The sequence below is a fragment of the Strongylocentrotus purpuratus genome, unplaced genomic scaffold (genome assembly GCF_000002235.5).
Source record: "Strongylocentrotus purpuratus isolate Spur 01 unplaced genomic scaffold, Spur_5.0 spur5_scaffold_6, whole genome shotgun sequence".
Lineage (NCBI taxonomy): Eukaryota > Metazoa > Echinodermata > Echinoidea > Camarodonta > Strongylocentrotidae > Strongylocentrotus > Strongylocentrotus purpuratus.
In genome coordinates this window covers 40,199,710-40,222,319 of record NW_022145612.1, presented here as the reverse complement: position 1 = coordinate 40,222,319, position 22,610 = coordinate 40,199,710, and the positions used below count along the sequence as shown (strand labels likewise).

Here is a 22,610-nt window from a genome sequence, read left to right as displayed (position 1 = left end):
CATCTGAAGGTATAGACCAGTTCTGGTCATGCGATTGCATTGTGAAAGAAACGTTGTGGAATCAATCAGAAAAGGTTGATCATCTAGCATATAAGTATTGGTGTGTACTGTGCAAGTTTTGGAATTATCAAAATGATAAGAAATTTGGCCCAGTCTTGGTAAAGTTAGAAGCACTGTACACAGAAAGATGTATGTGGGACTACCCTATATCTATCCAGTTTGGATAGATATAATAATTTACCAAATATATCAATTAGCAGGCAGTTTCCCAGCAAAATTATGTGATGTAAGATCACGTATTAGTCAAAACATATTCTTTCACATGATTGGTAATAAGAGCTTCCATTTCATTTTTTGAGAGGGGGGGGGGGGGCGTTTCCATAACTGGTCTTTACCTTTAATTTTAAAAAGATAGATATTAGTGTTGCTCACCAATTTATGTTCATGAGCCTTTAGCACCATTTTTATGTGATACAATACCTCTTCTACATTATTATATACCAGTATTTTTATAGTTACCATCATCAGTGATACGTGACTGGCCCTTTGGTTACATTTTTTTCTCTGAAAGATTTTTTTGTATCGAAGATAATTTTTTGTTCTGAAAAGTTTGTTATTCTAAAGGTTTGTAATTCCACAAATGAAACGGGATTTGTATATGTGACAAAGAACTAGAGTTCATAATTCAGAAGGTACATTATTCTGAAAATGCTCTAGGACCCTAAATCAATGTATTACGATTTATGACTCCTCGGAATAATGAATCCCATTTCATTTTTCGGGATTATGATCCTTCAGAATATCGAACCTTTGAAATTACTTGAACCTTCTGAATAATGCATCGCATGTTCAGCATAAAAATACCTACATGTACAGGTATTCCATTTCAGAATTATGAACCTCCTGGTATGGGAAGTTTGTGTTTAGGATTTATGAACCTTCGCAATTATTAACCTTCAGAAAAAAGAAGACCCCCTCCCCCGGCCTTCCCCTCTCCCTCGGCCACCCCCCCCCCCCCATTCTCCCTCGGCCCTTATAGGCAGGGGAGTGTTACAAGCTTGGGTGTAGGTTTCTTTAATGATTGGTTATATCACATCCATTAAAAAAACAATAGCATTAAAGGTACTATGTCCCATTTGCAGGCCAAAAAAATTAAAAGGTTAAATTCCAACGGCATTTGAAAGATGATACTAATTTAGAACTTCCCTCAAAAAAGGGGGCTTGAAAATGTCTTTAAGTGGGAAAATAACTACTATTAGTCAGTCACTCAATAGTGTCTGACAGTGAAGTCTAGCAAGTAAACGGGTTTCCTTGGATAATTTGAATATTAGGACACTGCTAAATTTCACAGACAGGACATACATGACATATTCATAATTCCTGCAAAGTTCTACAGAATTTGATGTTCGCTGCAAAAGGGACATAGTATCTTTAAGCAATACATTTCATCAGCACAGTATAATTCAGACAGCTGTTGTAATAGTAAACAACCATTTTGTGAGGGTCCGAAAAAAGTTTCACTTTCTTTAGGACATTGTGTTTTACTTTATTCTTATTTAAAAGAGCTCGTGGAGCTTTGGGAACAAAAAAGACTGGGAAAAGAAAAGAGGAGTGATCGGGAAAAAAGAACCCCAACCCCCCCCCCCCCCCGAAATAATAAGAAAAAAAGAAATGAAAGCAAAATCCATCAAATAAACAAAAAGAAATAGAAACAACCAAATATACTCAAAAAAGGAGAGGGAGAAAAAAAATGCCGAGAAATGAAAATGATACTAGCATTTATTAAATCCTTGCCATTTCGGTATGCCTACTCCATAATGAGGAATTGAATACGTAAATTTAAAAAGAGAAGGGCAGATTAGTGAATGGAAGTTGTGAGAGTTGCAAAATGTTCCTAACATATTTATGTTGGCATTCCTCCATCGGTCAGTTTAAAAAAAAAAATTAGTTATTGTTGGGCTATCTTGTACTACAGAAAACAGAAAAGACCATTGTGGTTATAGGACTTCCTTTGTTAGATTCATTTTATTATTTATTAAAGGTATGTTTCAGTCTTTTTAATATGCATGCTTTTGTAATGTAAATACAGTTGCCGTGCAAACTCCTACATTGTCTAATGTTTAGACCTTTTTTTAAAATTCCTGAACATAGAGTATTTCATTGATTACCTTGGCATTATATGAAGTTTTAAAAAGGCATAATGTTTGAAGGATGATAGGTAGGAAAATAAGTCTTTTAGCAGTTGAAAAGAATATATCATGGTAGTTTAAAGGGGCAAAACGTTATAAGTGTAAAAAGGGCACACTGCTTAAACAAACGTAGAAAAAGGACATTTGATAGCTATAAAAACGAGTACGATTAATAATCTTAAAAGGAGCACCGTTCATTCTCATAAAATGTCAAGCATCATTGTGCCCCCCCCCCCCCACGGCTCCACTCTCTTTCATTGTCGTGGTATAGAAAAAAAAGGTTCCTGTTACTAAACAATTACAGAACTGCTTTGATTCTTTGAAACTAGATAAGCGTGGCTCTTTGGACAACTGCAAAAGTGAAAAGGGCATACTAGCAGTATAGGTCTAAGCGGCAGTGGGAAATACTTAATTAAAAGGCCACAATAAATCTTCAAAGGGCAATTATATACATACAAAGTAAGAAGGGTAACTAATTATTTGAAAGGGGCACTGATCCGGAGGGTAAAGGGCACTCATTACAATGGAAAAGGGACACGTGAGTATCAGAGGTGAACAGGGCATTTATATAATAAAGGAGCTATCTGAAGGTGAAAGAGCACTCATAAAAATCTGAAAGGGGCACTAATTGTCAAAGTATAAGGGCACTTATCAGAGCTGACAGCTGACATATACACTCTTACAAAATTCCAAACTTGGTAAGAGTATTAATAATTTACTCGTTAACTAGCTGTATGAAGTAAAAGGGAGCAAAAAAATACCTACATAAAAAGGGGCACTTTGGAGGTATACTAGAAAGAGTGGGGGCATCGTGCTTCAACCCCCTCGAAATTAAAATGCTAAAGACCTATTTATACATAGTCAACGTTTCTTTTACTGAAAGCTTCATTTTTAAGTTAGCTTACCAATAGGCCTACCAATATTTAGTAAATTATTTTGTTTTGTTTATATAGATCTGCATGGTAAAAATATATTGTTTGCATTTAAATGAAATTTGATTTTAACTGTAAACATAGACCCTATATCATTCTATGAATGTATTCTACAGACTTTTATAGTACGTATACAATCTATGGTCGTAAATGCTCACATCTAATTTTAGTGCCTTTTCTCATATTAATTGGTATTTGTTAGCATGAAAAGGAGAACAAGCGATCGAACGAGATGGTACGATGACGACATCATCTTCCAGAAATAGACACTGATGCAATGTTTTGGACGAGCCCCCAAGCATTTAGCCAATCACACATTCGCTTGTAAAAACCGATCACTCTTTAGACCAATGATAGGACCTGTATTACCGCTCCATTGTACGGTCTCGACCCTTGTCTCGACCTCAATAGAACGTACGCGCTACGACGTACGCATAATAGGGGCGTGAAGTGTATGACCTTTGTCATGCATATTATATTCAATGAAGTGACGAGACAAACGCGCCCGCACCTGCGGCTTACGTACGCATACGTGTAAACAAACCAGAGACGATTACCACATGTGTATGTGCTTAATTATGAGATCAGCCAAAAATTAATGTTTAATGATGTTTATGATATCAAAATTGTATTGATTATAATCTTATCAACTTCAACTACTGCAAAACGTCGATCCCAGCGTACTGGGATTTCGGAAAATAAGTTTCTGCACGATATCGCTGCACGCTCGACAGGCAGATGAGTGAATCGGGAGTCGATCTGGATTTTGATTTGGAAGCCGAGGCCCTGGTGGCGGCAGGGGTCAATGGAAGTGATGGAGATCTGTTAATGAAACCAGCAGACGCTGGCACAGATGAACTCGACAGAATATTAGCTTCGTTTGATTCATCAAATATCTACGAAATGAAAAGTCAGAGTGCTGCCAGGTAAATACTGACCTTGTAGAAGCTAGAAGTCCTTGCCTACATCGATGTGCATGTATCAGTTACTTGGCTTAGTTAAGCCTTCGCTTTGCTTAGCTGCTGCTTACACTTTATAGGCTTAGCAAATTCTGGTGGTGGTGATGATGATGATGATGATAGTGATGATGATAGTGATGATGATGACGATGATGATGATGATGATGATGATGGTGATGATGATGATGATGAACAATGATTCTGTTTTAAAAAAAAGAGTGCTATGACTTTTCGTCATCTTGTAGAAATGGATCGAAAACAGCAATGCACTGTACATCACATTTTAATCCTAAATGTAAACCAAACTTAAAGGGGGGGGGTAGCTTGACAAGACTACGTGTCTTTCACGTGGCCTGACTCGGGGCCAATCAGGTATACATATGATGTAGACTAATACGACTACAGACGCAACCATAGTAGTCCTATATATTTACGTGCGTGCAACATACGCAAAACCGAAGCGTGAGGAGAACTTTGGTCTGTTTCGCGAAGGTTGCGCGCGCTGACCGTTAATCAAGTCCATTTGTTTATGTTCAGTTGCCCAAAAGAAGTCGTAGATTGCGTTACCAGTTTTTGCCATGCTACATTCCCTTTAAAAACCCAATTGCAACCCTTGAACACTGAATAAAACTTTCCATGAAATAAAGCCCGGAGGAGATGTGACTGGAGCATGTGTTGATGCCACAAACTCAAAGAGATGTACACAAACAACAATTAAACAGAGCGGATGTATGTAGATTTTAATGCAGACAATTATAAAACTGTACTTCTTGACCGTCCCCTTGTCCTAGGGTTCATATGTCCATTGTTCATATGTCCAGGTCTCTACAGTGTCCTAGGGTTCATATACATGTAAGTACCTGGTTTCCTAGGGTTCATATGTCTCTGGTGTTCTAGGGTTCATATGTTTCTTGTGTCCCAGGGTTCATAGGTCAGTTTTGTTCTAGGCTTCATTACTTTATTGGTTTCCTACGGTTCATATGTCTCTGGTGTTCTAGGGTTCATATGTCCTGGTCTCTGGTGTCCTATATGTCCCTGGTTTCCTAGGGTTCATGTGTCTGGTTCACATGGGTCTTGTGTCCCAGGTTCATATGTCAGTTTTGTTACAGGGTTCATACTTTATTGGTGTCCTAGGGTTTATATGTCTATGATGTTCTAGGGTTCATTTCTGGTGTCCTAGGGATGTCTCTGGTGTCCTAAGGTTCATGTGTCTTGTGTCCTAGGGTTCATATGTCTTTTGTTCTAGGGTTCACATGTCTCTGGTGTCCTAGGGTTCATGTCTCTGGTTTCCTAGAGTTCACATGGGTCTTGTGTTCTAGGGTTTATATGTTTCTTGTGTCCCAGGGTTCATATTACAGTTTTGTCCAAAGCTTCATACTTTATTGGTGTCATAGGGTACTTCATATGTTTCTAGTGGCTGGTAACCTGGGGTTTATATGTTTCTGGTGGCTGGTGTCCTATGGTTCATAACTTCATATGTGTCTGGTGTCCTAGGGTTCATGCTTCTGGTGGCTGGTGTCCTAGGGCTCATACTGTATGTCTGTGGTGTCATAGAGGGTCATTATTATTATTAAGGGTTACTGGGATGACTTTTCCTGCAGTACATGTAGGTGAGTCCAAACCAGCTCCCTACATACAGTGTACATGTGTCTTCACAGCTTTAAAGAAATACCAACATTCAAAAGTAGGCTGAAAATGGCATTTGATTTAAAAGGATAGAGTTGAACGAATTTACTTAAACCATGCATGTTCTTGGATTATCTATTGTTGTGAAAAGCATGTTTTTCCCCCTGATATTTTCTCTGCTCATTTGTATTTTGCCAATTATTTTGAGCAGTTACCTTTGCAATTTAAAGGCTGACTCCACCCCCCCCCCCCCCCAAATGAAAAATCATGCAGAAAGTACATGTACATTTGTTGATAACCAGGAGTGGGTACGGTTAACTCTATATTAAATATTACATACATGTAGTTCAACGATCCTCTTGCTCTTGCCAGACAATATGGATGAAGTACAAGTGCAGGTTACTCTAAGATCTCTTTTTCTACTTCTTGGTACTATTATATAGAGAACAAATCTTTCTCATTCTCTTTTTCCAAGTTATACATCATTGAAATAATAAAGATGAGCTAGCATTAACCCCTCAAAATGTAGTTTTACCTTTACCAGTACATTAAGCCTCGTTCAGATATGAAGCTATAAAAAAATATATAAACTGCGCCATTTATCTATTAAACAAAATTATCTAGTGATGCTCATCATGCATTACACTGACTTGTAACACAGAGCATAATGAAAATGCTGAAAGAGCACAAGGTCTGCCATTTTTCATACCGGTAGTCAATATCCTTTCTTATTATGAAATCAGAGTGAACGATAGGACACCAAGAAATGGCACTGAACTCTGGATAAATCTTACACATTATGTAAACCTGTAAAACGTCCTTGGACCTTGGTTATGTCATATAGGTAACAGGGATATTGGCACCGAGTCCATTGACTCTGTCTCCTTGAAGTTCCAAAGTTCGGAGGCCATATTATGCGGGAACTGTCTAATAGTCTCTACTACTCTGGTAGGAATCAATTAGCAGCCTTTTCACACACAGCTAAAATTCTATAAACATGACTAGTATAAACGTGTTTCGAACGTGTTTAAACTAATCACGAGCCTTTCACACACAGAAATTTCGTTGCGGTCGTTAATAGTTTCGTGATTAACTACTGCTCGTAAAATGCGCAGTAGTGCCATTGCGCATTGAAGGTCATGTCATGTCAATCAAAGCGCACGCTCCATCCAGTTTAAACACGTTTAAACACGAATTTCCTTTCACACACAAAATGTCAAGCTCTCTAGATACGAACTTCGTATCTGCAGCCTGCTTTTAGGGGCGTATGGATCGCGACTTCGTGTCTATCCCAACATCGTATAAACGATGTTCACACTGGGAAATTTTGTCTATAAACATGTTTAAAACTGTTGAGTGATTCTAATCATCTCTAGATACGATGAATTTTAGCTGTGTGTGAAAAGGCTGAAAGTCTATTTCTTCCTCTAGAGTGGGCACCTGGTAGGTTGATGAAAGCCTTTGTGATTGTAGTTGTCATATGTCCTTCCATAACCATATGGTAAGAATACATGTACTCCCCAGGGAGTGGAGATGGTGCACACTGTGTGCGAACGAATCTTATGACCTGGGTAATAATGTAAAGCATTTAGAGACTGCATTTTGTATTCAACATATATACTGTAGGTATATAAATCCATATTTTATTATTATTATTTAATTCAACCCCTTGTTTAAAAACCTGATCCAGAGTTTAGAACTGCGTGTAAAGTATATATCATCTTATTCTAGTCTACCATGAATCCTTGATTAAGAAATACACAGAGAAGGGAAATTGTTTACCGTGTCACGATATGAATTCATGGTCAAGTTTGAGTATGATATCTTCATCTTGATTTAATTGGAAGATGACTAATACCTAGAATGACTTTGATGTAAGGCAAGGCAGAAACCACTAAATCTGGCTGTAAAATACCCAGCAGGGTTTAATCAACCCAAGTATCCTGCCAAAATTGAGGATCAGAGTCTAGTGTTCAAGATAAATTTCTTGTTTATGAACGTGAGTCTTTTGTTCAGTTCTGACATTACAGAGCTCCCACATATACATGTCTTGGGTATCACCCCCTCCCCCTCCCACTCAGTCCCCCATGATGGTCATGACCAAAGGTTCCAGGAGATGGAAGGCCCACAAGACCAAAGACCCATATAGATTGGGGTACAATACCAAAGGGCAAGGAGACACTGATGAGCTGAAAGACCAGAATGGTCAAGAGACTGACTATTAGGTCTCCAAGGCCTCCTGACATATACATGTATTTGGAATGTCTCCTGCTGCTAGTGCTACATGAAGCCCAGAGGCTCTTGAAATCCAAACTGTCTTTCTGGTAGGCCTTGTGTCACAGACAATCTTTAGAGTGCCGCATTACAAAGCCACATTGTGTCCATATACATGTACATGTACATTCTTACTAAGATGCATGGACATGGTACATGTACTGTCTGCCCGTATGTTAATCTACAGTTGACCAAGTGGTAAAAAAAAAGGGGGGGGGGGGGAATAAAGAAAGAAAAACTGTGCCATGGGTTACAACTTTTATATGAATGAGTCAACTGTCTCTAGTCTTAATCTTTGTAGTTCAATCATGTTCAAGTACCTTTTGGCACTAATGTGTTGTCTCAAGGGCAAAGAAAGCAAAGAGAACAATGGTAGGCAGGAATGACCTTTGACCCACGTTGCATCACAGCTCTACTCTTACCTTGTTGGTAGAGCGGAAGAGGAAGCGCGGTTTCAGGAAATGAGTCCCGTTATTGTCATGGAAGTTATGCACACGTTTCATTTTTCAGTACTTTCACTTCAGAAAATATTAAACATTTAAAATCCCAGCTATGTTGGATGTACAAAATTCAAGGAAGAAATATTGAATTTTAATCCCTATTTTGAGTGAATTTCAGTCACATCCTGGCAAATTTGTAGCTTTTTGCAGTAGAGATTGTGTGCACTCTCTATTGTAGTGGCTTTCAATTTGTTGGAAGGAAAATATATTTGATAACCATTGATATACAAATGTAGGTACATGTACACATGATGTACATCAGCATTTTATTAAGTATCTTTATACATATTTAACATTAAAACATGTTAATACTTTTGTCACATTCAATTATATGTCTTTATGAAGAAATGGTTGTTTTTAAGTAGAAAGCATAGGAGTCTAGAAAGACAAAAAGCATTTCTAAGGTTACATTGTAGCCTGTTGTTTATACAGTCTTGAATAGCAATGTAGTGCTGTATACTTTATAGTTAGACTGAGTAATGTGTATACATTGTACATGTATATTCACAAGTACTGTATAGTGTACTCCATAATGGAGCCTTGAGTGCACGCAGGTTACAGAACATGATGTAGATGGCTGAAGCACACTCCAAGGTAATGGGGGAATCCCCACTTTCCCCAGACTGTCTCCTTTACATGTATATTGTAAGGGAAATCCCAGGCAAGGGCTGCATGTGATGTTGTTGACAGTTGACACCCTTTGAAATATGATATTACTTCCCTGTAACAGATTTATTCAGAATCAATGCATTTTGTCTGCATTGTGGGAATGAAGCTTACAATAAAATAAAAACTAGCAGACTACATTGTACAAGCCTACATGAGTGATATCCTCTCTCTACATGAAACACACACACGTTTTTTAAATCTCTGGCACAGAGACTTTTTGTGAAACTGATCACATGATCATGTTTTTTTTCTTCTTCTTCATTACATGAGCATGCAGGAGCACCACATACTCAGAGTAACATCACCCTTTTGCCAAGTAACTGTCAAATTTAGTCAAAGTTTTCAAACAAAAATGTAAGAAGTGTTGTGACTTGTGAGTAGCCCACTTGGCAGTGGAGTCGATGGACACATGGGTACATGGACAACTACCAGAGCTGTCCACAAAGACTCAACCGCCTTAAACTCAACAAGCCGTTGTATACAGTATGTACATGTAAAATCTTGTTAACAAAATGTGGACAAATTAATATTCTGATATTGACCAACATAGTTTATATGATAATATTCACTGCAAATTCCACATCAGATATCCAATGGAATAAGGTTAACATTTTTCTCAATTCATTTTGTTTTATGTAACCTTTTTTAACAGCCGTTTCTGTGTTTCACAATTATAGTTATGCTTCATAATCATTTCATTTGATTACATCATTAAATATGATATTAATTTCCAGCTACTGAACACTTCCAAAGATACAGTGTACATGTACAATGTGTGCACGCGATGGTCAAAGTCAACTTGGCTAGCCTCTCATGTGGCTGCACGTTTTAATAGCTGCCCCTCCCACCCCTAAATTACCTTCGACAATTTCGAGGATTTGCATGCTTTCATTTCCTCCTAATAAATGTATCCTGATCACCATGTACACTGTGGTCTTTTACTTTTATTTCATTCATAATTTCATATTTTTCAAATTGAAAGTGGAATAAATGGAAAATTCCTATTTTGTCTATTTAGAGTCAGTAGGACATTAACCTACTGTTTGAGTTCATGCCCTTCTGGCTTAATACAGACGATTTAATCCTGTCACATTTTAAAAGAATTTATGATGATATAAAAACTGGTCATTCTTATGATTTAAACAAATGCATTTATGGTAAAAACAAAATTTCTTACAAAGATTACAAAGCCCTGAATTTAATTGGAGCAAATGCAGTGTTTTACATTTGGGAAAGTCCAGAGAAATTGGAAATGGTGGGGGGGGGGGGGGGGCAGGGATTTTTTCCTGGTCCGTCGATGTTCCCCATTATTAATCTTGCTTTCTAGTCTATTCTTCATTAAAATATTCAGGGAATAAGTTAGGAATAACCCTTTTCTGGATTGTAAGGGTTGTAAAGTTATGAGTCTATGCCCTTTTGGCTCTGTGGAGATAATAGGGGAACATCAAAGCTTTAAGTTTCAAGCAAAGAAAAATAAATAGAATTCAGTATACTTACCATTTACCAAAGCCAACCGATTGGAAAGTGATGAGTTTATGCCCTACTGGCTCTGTGGAGATGATCTTATCGATGGGCACTGTTTCAGAGATATTATTGATTCTAAGATTCATAGTTTATAGATGGGTTCTCCCCCAACATATTATTCAAATGTGGGTGGTGCAATGTGGTGCAAGCTCTCAGAAAGGAATAAATGGTCTTGAGAATGTTATTGATGATATTGATGATAACAGCTTCAGAGAAAGATTTGATGAAATCACCTGATTAAAAAAGGTCATAGTATCAATCCACTTGAAAACATATGTATTTCAAATCACTTGGAATTCTAGATCACATGCCATTTTTGGATCTGACTTTGCACTTCTGTTTGGTCACCATCCAAGCTACTGTACCATAAGATTCCATACTCACGTCAAAATTTACATGCGAAGGCCTGTTGAAAACAGAACCTGACTACCTTCCGTCTCCTGTTTACCAATTCCCACTTTCTCTTTCTGTTTATTTTTATCCATTACTTCATTTAAATGATTTGCACATATGTTTAGCTTTCTCCCTCTCACTCTTTCCTCCGGCGTAAGCAAATATGAGTATCTGTTTCCTTTGGTTTTTTACCACTGCTGAGTTGGGTTTCATTCCTTGCAGACGATTCCCTTGGGAGCTGTCGACCTGATACGGCCCACGTCTTTCATCTTTTTTGTGGTGCAAGTACAACCATCACTCGGCGGCTTCTTGGTCTTACAGAACTTGGACGTCATCTTGCGCTTTTCCTCCCAGTAGATCCGTTCTTGTCTCTTTTTCCTATTTGCTTGCGTAGAAGTGAGCAATTGAGATTTTTGAGAAGTCTCTTTTATTTGTAAAGAGAGATATTAGGCGCTGCCTCTTGTAAATCTGTTGTTAGTGAGTGGAATAACTTGTATGCCTCCATGATGCCTCGACCAATTGAAAGCATCTTATCGTTTCTCTACGATGATAACGTGGATGCGTCTTCGTTTGATGCCAATCCTTGCCCGTATCAAGCAACGGAGTTGACGAATAACAGGATTAACAGGTTGGTTCTAGAAGCAATTAATACATTTTGATTTGCTAGCTTGGATAGTTGGTCCAAAGTGATTTGAATTGATTAAGCATGGTATTGAAAGAAATATGTTTTTATTAAAACATGTCTAAAAGGATAATGGTATCACAGAGATTTCACTATCTGGAAACGGGTGTACAAACAAGAACACAGTTGCAAAGACTAACAAAAAATCAACCTATTAAAGCCCATTTCAATAGCCTTGCCCATCCCATTTTAAAACGTGTTAATGTTACTATCACGCATTGTGCAATTTAAACATGATTTGTATGGCATACATAACTTGCAGCCTTTTCACACACAGCTAAAATTCATCGTATCTAGAGATGATTAGTATAAACGTGTTTAACTCAACAGTTTTTAACATGTTTATAGAAAAATTTTCCCTGTGTGAACATCGTTTATACGATGTTGGGATAGATACAAAGTCGCAATTTATACGCCCCTAAAAGCAGGCTGCAGATACGAAGTTCGTATCTAGAGAGCTCGACATTTTGTGTGTGAACGATTATTCGTGTTTAAACGTGTTTAAACTGGATGGAGCGTGCGCTTTGATTGATATGACATGACCTTCAATGCACAATGGCACTACTGCGCATTTTACGAGCAGTAGTTAATCACAAAACGATTAATGATCGCACCGAAATTTCTGCGTGTGAATGATGTCGTATGTACAGGTGATTAGTTTAAAGCCCTTTAAACTAAACATGTTTATAGAATTTTAGCTGTGTGTGAAAAGGCTGTAATATGCATTAATTGGAAGCTGCCCTTATGTTGATTTCGCAAAAGTCTTTGCTATTCTTGTTCAACCAGAATCATGGACACTATTCTTGGGTAAAATATATCTATGTTTCTTTTCATTTAATAAATGTTTGATCCTTGTCTTGTTACTTTTCCCTCTCCCGTAAGAGGGAGCTTCTGTAGCTGCTACAAAAAATATGTTTCAAACTTTTTTTCGTTTTGAGTAATTACTGTTTTTTTGCTTCATTAGGCAACCTGAGAGGTAGGCCTACATACATATTTGTTTGGTTCTGGTTGATTGGTCCGCCGCCTTTGGGTGACTTGGCTAATTTTCTCTAAATAACTTTTCAAGAGGACTATCTTCATACCTTTTACTTCAGTAATGTTTGATAGTCCTTACAAATAAAAAAAAAAGTTGCAGGTACATGCCGTCTCTGTTTTAGAACTTTTAGTACAGTCTGAACTATCCATGTCTAGTACTTGTTCAATGACTCTCAAGATTAGGCTGAAGGTAAGTGATCGTGTCGCTGGGAAATTTTGTGTAAGTTCATAATTATGCCTGTGCATCCTAGCATTGCAAAGGAAATAATTATATAAATAGTATTTTTCTTTGCCTTTGCGATCTTGCAAAGATTATGGACACAAATCAATAATTATATTTCATTTATGTATCCCTCATGTACAAGACCTGTTAAAAGGGGGTGTGGCCTGACTCGGGGCCAATCGGGTATACTACGACTATGGACGATGCGACTGCAGTATTCACGTGCGTGCAACAAATGCATAACCGTAACGTGAGGAGAACTTTGGTCTGTTTACGCAATGCTACAATGTAGCGCACGTTGACCGTTAATCAAGTCATTCGATTACGTGCAGTTGTCCAAAAGAAGTCGTAGATGCCGTTAAGCTGTATTTGTCTTGCTACACTTCCTTTAAAACAGAACATGAATCTGTAGAGAGGCAGTAGGGCATCCACTTTTTGATAGGAGTTTATAACACCCTTCTGGCTCTCAACAGACCATTACATCGAAAACATGAAGGCTATTTATGCTTTATGTATAAAAGTGCTACATATATCAGTATTTGGTTTTTAGCTAAATTGCAGTCGATCATTCTTTTAAATACAATATTGCACAAAACCATGACCCACATTGAAAAGAAAAAATCTGAGTAACTGACTTTTTTCTGCAACTGTCTTTCAAGATTCTGAAATTGTAACAGCTACAATATAAACAGTAACTCAAAGCTTTTATAAATGTGCAGCTCTGTATCATGCCTTGGACTTTGGATGCTACGTGTACTGTACACAATGACTTCGGTCCTCATTCAGTTTAAGAAACAATATTCTCTTTTTCTCAAAACTTGATCATTCAGTGTATATGTATATTGTACATGTTTATAACTTGATATACAGATAGCATTGGAATTCAAGGGCCAACTTTTTTTGTTGTTGTTAAATGTAAAGGCTGCATTGAATTTATACCCCAGTCACACAAACGAGTCCAACCCAAGACCAACCTCAGACGGAACGAAAAATTGTATTACCCCTAAGGGTCGAGAATTGTTTGGTTTGGAGTCTGTTCAGCGTCTGTTTGGCAATATGACGGGTATTAAGTTGTACATGTTGTACAAATACGTTGAGATGAGCGCTATTCAAGATGCCACTGTTATCATCTTCAACAGTAGCATTTTAGCTATGCCCTTTTGATTGTGATTGGCCAAAACGGACTTCTGTTCTTTTTTTTGCCTGCCCTAATATCAGCTTGGACCAAGTCGTTAATCTGCTAAATGGCATTACCTTTTATCGTAAAAGTATTTATAATGATAGTAACTGTTACCTGTGAATAGCGGCTATCGACTTACCAGTTACAATACAACCGACCAAAGTGCTTATAGTTATATTACCCCAGTCAGTGGATAAAATATTTCAGTAGACACTGTTACAAATATTGCATTGAGTGGTTGGTCCCCCATGATCCCCTTTTTCTTATGTTAATTGAGAGCTGATTTGATGAGATAACCACCTGTAAGTGACCACGCAGGTAGGTCTAATCCCTCTTAGCTAAACTAGTACAGACAGGCTTTAAGATGAGAAACAAGTACTGTACAGCTTTCTTAGAATGCAATCAATACCTTATCGACTCTATCGAGTCCATAAACTGCACTTTGTGACAAAGAAGTGTGCTTGCCAACGGGTGACATTTCCAATCTCGATTGCCCTACAAAATATAGGACAGCTCACTGGATCAGCTGTACTTGAGGATATATGGCGGTTGAGATGGGAGTGAGATAACTCCATCAGAAAATATCTCTTGTGTGCGTAATCTGAGGCAGGAGATGTCAGATAGGAGCATCAGAGGAAGTTTGTATTTATGGTTGTCATGGTAACCATCAATATGGTGAGGATGGAGGAGTATAACTCCACTGATAATGAATGTTAATGAACCATCGTCGATGGCTGCAGTATGTCCTAGCCTAGAGCAAATCTGTGACATTTTCAAGAGATTCAGTGTTGTGGTTGTTTTGAAACTGTCCATTTTGTACATTTGTACGCTTGTCTCAGAAACACATTTTTAAAATTGATTTTTGTTTCCTTTCCCAAAAAGTATGCATTTCTTAATGGGAAGAAGTATTTGATGTTATTTGACATTAAGGTACACAAATGTATTTCTGGTAAACGTGTACATGTAGTCATGTACATACATGTATACCAGTAGTCCTAGATGTTTTACAACAAAAAACAAGCCACATTTAAGTTTTGTATATTAATTACTTCATCGATTTCACTGTAATCTACAAAAAAAATTACCGGTAGTATGAATCTTGTACAATTTGTATGAACATGTACAATATACATGCACACATACATGTGCATGTATTTCTTGGAGGTATACATGAGTACAAAGGTGAAAACAATGTTTTTTGTTTGTTTCATTGTATTCTTCTCGCTGAAGGTTATGATGTCATAACACCTCTTTCCTGTTAGATCAACATGACGGCCTGTCAATAAGGAAAGTACGCCCATATATAAACCAAATACTTTCACTGATATTCTCTATCTGGGATTCTCTCTACTACCTGGCCGCCGGAGTTGTGATTTAATTTGAGCCGGTTTGTCCACCATCCATGGTCGATTTCCTCTTCAAATCAGGATATATGACCAGGACAAGATAACAGGAGGATCGATACCAGTTGAGTGTGGTGAATAGGAGAAGAAAATATCGCTAGAAATTGGCTTGATTTTGTCTTTTTGGAAGAACGCTGCCATCATGCCAATACCTTTACCGTATGGGGATTATTATTGTAGGTATGTACATGCACAGGGTATTTGTAAGAACAGTCCAAAGTACTTGGTTCTCAACTTCTCATGGAGCTGATCTAACCAAATTTGGCTATATATTTGTTTTTAACAGAGTCAGTGTTTGATATCATCTGTTTGGAGCCAGGAGGGTCTAACTCGTATACTTCAAATACAGAGTTAATGCCCTTTTTGCTCTGACCAGACCATATACAGTATACCCAATGCAGGGACATGCTAGTCCCTGCCCAATGTATATTTAGAGGTCTATAATGTATTTGTGCTGGCTATCATACGCACATGGTGGTAAAAGTAAATGTACATTGGACCAATAAATGAAATGAAAAAAAGAGCAAAGAGTATTGAATAGTCTTGTTTTTTGTTGTTAATCTTTAGGAGAGGTAGATTCAAACTTTGAGGTGAAAGCTGATCGTACACTGCATGAAGAATACCCTGTTCATTTCTAATTACTGTTGGTGGAGGTGTATTTGTTTAACTGTGCCCTATTCTCATACTCTGCAAAATTATGTTTGCTAACTTTATGAGTTTGTGAAATTTAAGGTACCGGTATCTCACTGAAGCTGTTGCTGTAAGAAAACCATTTTAGTTGTCATACATTAGCATAAATCTCCAAGGAGAGATACCAGTTTCACTCCTTGTGTATGAATAGATAATTTTCCTTTATTTAAACATTTGTTGCTTGTCACATCTTCCTGATTGAGTTTTACATACATGTATTGAAAGTTAATTCATTTCTGTGCCTAGACATCAATTGAATAATGACAGATGAAGTGGAAAACGTATTAAGATGCGGAAATTGGTCTTTAGAATTATATTTTCCCCTCAAACTATGCTCCATTTCACCAGGAAATATATGTCATTGAACTGCAATAGTGACCAATATAGCAACAATTATACAATGAATAATTAGTTCATTGTTAAGAGGAACTGTTTTGATATTGTTAGAAACCCTTACAATCTTAGGTTTGTTGAACAGGCAATACATATTGAAAAGAACTATATATTTCTTATCAGATAAGATAAATAATCAGACCAAAATGGGTATTTTGTTACTGATTCAGCTGTTGATTTTCCTGTTATTCCCATTATTGGCCTATCCTTCACAATCCTTGTGCAAGCTTCCTGTTGGGTCATTGCCATGAATAGATAGATGTCGGATCAAAAATATGTATTTCACTCTTACTTTCTAATACACCCCCCCCCCCCCTGGGTCACACTTTCTCCCTTTGTCTCTTTGTCTTTACACCCATGTACATTACATGTATGTGATGTTTATCTTTTGTTCTTTCAGTGTAACTATCTCTCTATCTCTGTCTCTTCAGCTACTGTAGCTTTCTCTGCCCCCTTCCATCCTCCTCTACCCCCTGCCCCCTCCCTTCTGCCCCTCCCCCTGTCCCTCTCTCCCCCTGTCCCTCTCTCTCTCCCCCCCCCCCCCCCCTCTCTCTCTCTCTGTACCCTCTTTGTGTACCTTTCCCTGTATCTCCCTCCCCCTTCGCCGTTGCTTTAATTATTCTATTTTTGCCCAAACAAGTCTTTGTGTGTGTTTGTATCTTTGTCTGTCCCCTTCGCCGTTGCTTTAATTATTCTATTTTTGCCCATTCTGAACAAGTCTGGGTGGGGGGGGGGGGGGGGGGGGGGGTGTCATTTTTTTTTCCTGCCAGTGATCAATGTAGGCCTGCACATACATGACATGTATATAGGCCCAATGCTCTTGAACTGATTGGCATGCATGTAGTTTTGAGACTTTTGTATGATGCTGGAAAGTCATATTAAAGGCCACTCACCTTTTTAGCGCTCTTCAGGAGGTCAAGAAACTTTTTTATCTAACCATATAGTAATGAGTCAAGAAACTTTTATCAATCAAAACTTTTATGATACTTTGATAGTAGTTCTCCTGCAAAATGACAACTGTATAATAACTTCACAGGTTCTTCACCAGTATGCATTAACACTCAAAGTAGTTGTCTCCCTTATGTGTCACAACTTCATAACTTTTCCGTCAATTTAGCTTACACCTCTCCACTTTAGAATCAACTGTCTGGCTATATATCGCTGTTAGCGCTGAGGGGGTGCACCTGGTTGTTTTTTAATTCTGCGTATTGGTTCTTGTCATTTTTTTGGAGTACAGCCATCTAAAATTAATTTTCATTTGATCATCAAATATATTCTGCTGGTAGTGAAAATCCTTGAAAATCCTGAATTATTGCAGGCAGCTACTGCTAGTATCTTGAGGTCGTGATATAATCTAAACTTTATGCGAAGTACATGTACACATACATTTATCTGCACTCGATGGTCCATTACAAAACATTCATATTTAGTAGCATGATACATACAATGTATGAGACATGTCTTCTGCATATATTCTGAATTTCTGACTCTTCTAATGAAGCGCACAAAACTAATTGCAAGTTTTGCTTCATTTTAGTTGGTTTCGATAGAGATAGGCCGCGTTGAGTGCTAGTGGATATATATACTACCCGGAAATATATTACTGAGCTGTTTGAAATTGATGGTTGTGTCCATGTCTACGAATGGATGAAAGGAAAATAGATTGAACTTGAAAGGGTATTTACTGTAGCACGTTGAGAGAGATGCAGTTTCAATATCCATGTCAGTACAATGAGTATAATGGGTAAGATATGACTCCAAACTGTATTAATCTCATTTAGTATCGCAATTGCTTCACATTGCTCTTCTTTCAATTAATGATGTCATTGATGAATATAATTTTAGCTGTATATATGTTAGAGTCTAGAGGTTCGGGTATACATATACCTTTACCCAGTATAGTGTGTTCAGTTTGAACTGTGTCATGAATGGGAATTAATTTTTGTTATGAAAAATATGTTATGTTTCTTCTATTTAAAATGGATTCAATTATTTTCAATACATATGCCAGGAACTGTAATAACTTTTGAAAATCAGTTTCTACAAAAACACTGGAAAGTCCAGCAGATGAAGTATTTTCATAGTTGATAGAGGGTACATGTTCATCAATGTAACCACACATTTTTTTGTGATGCTAAGCCCAAAAGCCTGATATTGTAAAATTATCCCTTTGAAAAACATGAAGAGATGACCTCTGTACCAGTATGCTACATTACATACGTCATACATGTACAGAGTACGACATTGCACGGTGAAGGTTTCAATCGAAGGTCATCCCTGGGTATATTTTAACTACCTTTATATCCGCATATGTGTTGGAGGAACTTGATATTGTACATTTACATGTATTCTGCAAATTACATTTATCTTGCTAGATCACTTTTGCTATTGCAATTCCAAGTTGTTTGTTTCAAAACATTGTGTATTGTCCAGAATGATGCAATAAAATATTGTTATTACCAGGAATATGAGAACAAGGAGAGTACATGTTATGTATATGAACCCATATGTTGGCCTGATTATTGATTTTTGATCCAGGGTTTATTTGGGTCATGTGCCTCCATTTCATCCTTGAATCTTGTTTTTCATGATGTCATACATATGTAAATGCTAAGTTGAGGGATGTTACTTGCTTGTGAAGTCTGCGCTCCATTAACATTACAACAAAGTATTGTAATTAATAAACGCATTGCATTACCTCGTGGAATTTTTTTTAAAGAAATGTCAGAATTCACGAATTGTGATGGCTGTGTGTATTTTTTACTTAGGTACGTACATGTATGTTTCATGAAATATAGGAAATCACATTTTGGGCATAGTGTTGAGAAAATATGCGTAAAAAATGGAAAATAAAGAAATCTTCTGTACAACGCAATAAAACACACAAAAGAAATCAAGTTGACAATTCATGCAGAGATCTTCAAAACATAAGAGAACAACAAACAATATTTTAATTTTTGCAGATTTTATTTCAATTTCCAGTTTTTCACTGATCCATTTTTCTTATTTTCCTTATTTTCCTGCCTTTATCAGGGTAGGAAGTCTTTAAATTTGTACATACATATATGATACATGTATTTACACATGAATTATAATATTTTTTATATCATTTTCTCAATGCAGCTCCCTCCGTCTAGGTACGGAGTTCTTGCCCAGCACCATGTCGAACAGTCCTTAAAGCCCCACTGCACTACTTACCGGTATAGCTACTTGTGCCCTCTATATACAATGCCTGATCAGTGCCTATTGGTCCCGATGATCCCCTTTTTCTTATGTGAATTGAGAGCTGATTTGATGAGATATTCACCTGTCAGTGACCTTGCAGGGAGGTCTAATCCCTCCTGGCCAAACTAGTGCAGAACTGCAGATAGGCTTTAAGCATGTGGTATCTTAGCCAAAATATGAGTACCAAAAGTATATAAAACGTGTCATTCATTATTACATTTCTCCATACATTCTTTTCTCCGTTCAGCTCCCTGCGTCTGGGCACGGAGTTCTCGCCCAGTGCCATGTCGATGCGAACCACCATGAGACAGGAGCTGATGAGGCAGCAGCTCCACCAGGAGATGGAGAAGGAGGACCAGCAGACGGTGGTGATACCGGCCAGCAGCAGCGTTGGGGGCTCCACCTCAACTTCTGTCTCCTCCTCCTTCATGCACCTTCTCCAGGGACCATCCAACCCCCTCCTGTCCGCCAGTGCTCCCATCGCCATGGAGATCCCACAGCCAAACAAACTCAGTCCAGTACCAGAACTCTCATCATTACCAGGGGATATCTTACGGGTAAATGGCAGTTTAGCATCTCATGTAGCCTTATGCATCTTGCTCTTGATCAAATACATACATGTACATACTGGTGCAATATTTATTACCAAGCTTATAGCGAAATGAACCCTATTTTGTTCAAGAGTTACAGCGAAAGTAAAGCACAGTTGCATGAACAAACAATTTATAGCTCCTCATCTCCTTGTTTTTCCCTTTAATAGGGGTCATGCTCTTTCATCTAAACATCCATTTAAACTAACCATGGATACCCTAACCCAAGAAACTTGGTCTGCAGAACTGAAATTATCACCCAAAAGATGTTATAGAGCCCATGGCATAGAAAAACAACAATAGCATACATCCGAGTATGATAATTAAGGAGGTTGTTGTGGATTGGGTCATAAAAGGACAGTGAGCAGGAAAAGGTATTGATTACATTTTCTATACTGGACAAGCTTAAAATCATCCAGGTGTAAACATAAACATAGATCTACCAGCCAATCATGGAATAATACAATAGATATTAAGCCCTAAGTTGCGCTTTAAAAGTGGGAAAATCATAAAACCCAGAACTTATTCATGTTAGCATATTAATCTTAGATGCCAAACTTGTTCTCATTAAAAATTTGGGTGGGACAGTGCAATTGATGTAACGAGATATCTGTTTCTCCTGGCTGCTACCCAAAGTCTGGAAGCACAACTATGGATGATATCTAGCGTATGCATGTTTGAATGTGTGCCATTGAGAGTGTACACGCAGGAAGAATCACCATTGCGCAGTGCCCTTTGCACAACGAAGATTGGTATCATTTTTTGGATGCAAAGTGATATCTGAACGAGGAAGTGCATAATATGACTTGCCTAGTTGGTTACTTTTTGAAAAGTTTTACTCGTGACCTTCTCTGATCACATGACTGTGGGCGGGAGAAAACATTGAATATTTTGGACCTATGATGTCACTGATGTCCTTTACCTATAAAAAAAAGCCTCGAGCAGAGAGGACATTCATAAGTGACCTTTAAAAATGGAAAGTGGGAATAATATTTTGAAAAAATACAATCCTTTGTGTTACTTATGTCTAATGATGTTTATTCAAAATAATACTCTAGGGATAGGATTAGTTCCCTCAATAGCTTTGTTGCAAGTTTGATTAGGAGAGATCATATATGCAGTAATATTACAAGTTTCCAATCATCCTGGCATTTTTTTCCAGATATGTAAAGTAAGAATTTTAATTGCCTTCTCCAGTTAGTTGGCTATTTTCCAAACTGAGAAAGGTAATACATGCCAGTACCTGTATATATTTATTTTTTCAAGACAGTTGTGAAAGAAAGGAGAGCTCTCTGCAGAAAACAAAGTGATTACATTTTCTCTCTTTTCATTTATACATTGAAATTGTTTGCCTATATTGCATCATTCAATATAATTTTTGTTGTTTTATTGCCTTGAATTTCTTTCTCACTTTTTCTTACAAATATTTTTATGATTCCAGATGTGTACTTAGGACTGGCTTTTGCTAATTACCTCTGTATTTTCTTCAATTTTTTTGTATTGGCTGATGATTAATTTGTTTCACTTTATTTCCTCTAGGAATCTTACTTCTTTCTTCCCCTTCATGAAAAAAGTGATAATTACATGTCATACAGGAACGTCATCTCAAGCTGCATGCCTGCAAATAGCATGAAGATGGAATACTGAAAGGAGCCCTCTCGTGGTGAAGGTGTGAACAGCTGAAAGTGTTTCGTCAACTCTCATCTGGAAGTGGTAATTATAGCACAAGAGATGGAGAAACAGCTTTCCTGTCCAACTAATTTCTTTTTCAGAAAACCATGGAAGATACCAAAGAGCTTCTTCCATCATGTAAGTCCTATTGGGATTTACAACTGATCATAAACAACGTCATGTTTTAAGATTGTATCATAATTTAAGGTGATATTGAGCAAAGTATAAATTAGTTTGACCATATGAAAGTGTCATACATGTAGCTGGAGACAACACAGAACCCTCTTGCATAGAAAATTCCAATCAAAGACAACTTTTCATTCAAACCAATCATATTTGCAAATGTAGGAGGGTAGATTTGATAATTTGGACTTGAGTTTAATTACAAAGTTCTATATTGATACACCAGGGTAGTCTACAGCCCTGGTAGATCACACCTTGCATTTATATAG

The 22,610-nt window shown here is 37.5% G+C and overlaps 1 protein-coding gene across 1 annotated transcript in view; it reads left to right on the top strand.

Moving 5' to 3' along the window:
• Positions 1 to 3,651: 3,651 nt before the first annotated feature.
• LOC577766 (microphthalmia-associated transcription factor) overlaps positions 3,652 to 22,610 on the top strand; it is a 58,097-nt gene continuing 39,138 nt past the window's right edge. Inside the window, 2 exon segments of the mRNA XM_777978.5 lie at positions 3,652 to 4,047; positions 20,145 to 20,454. Coding sequence (XP_783071.4) covers positions 3,860 to 4,047; positions 20,145 to 20,454 — 498 coding nt within the window. The 5' untranslated portion in view covers positions 3,652 to 3,859.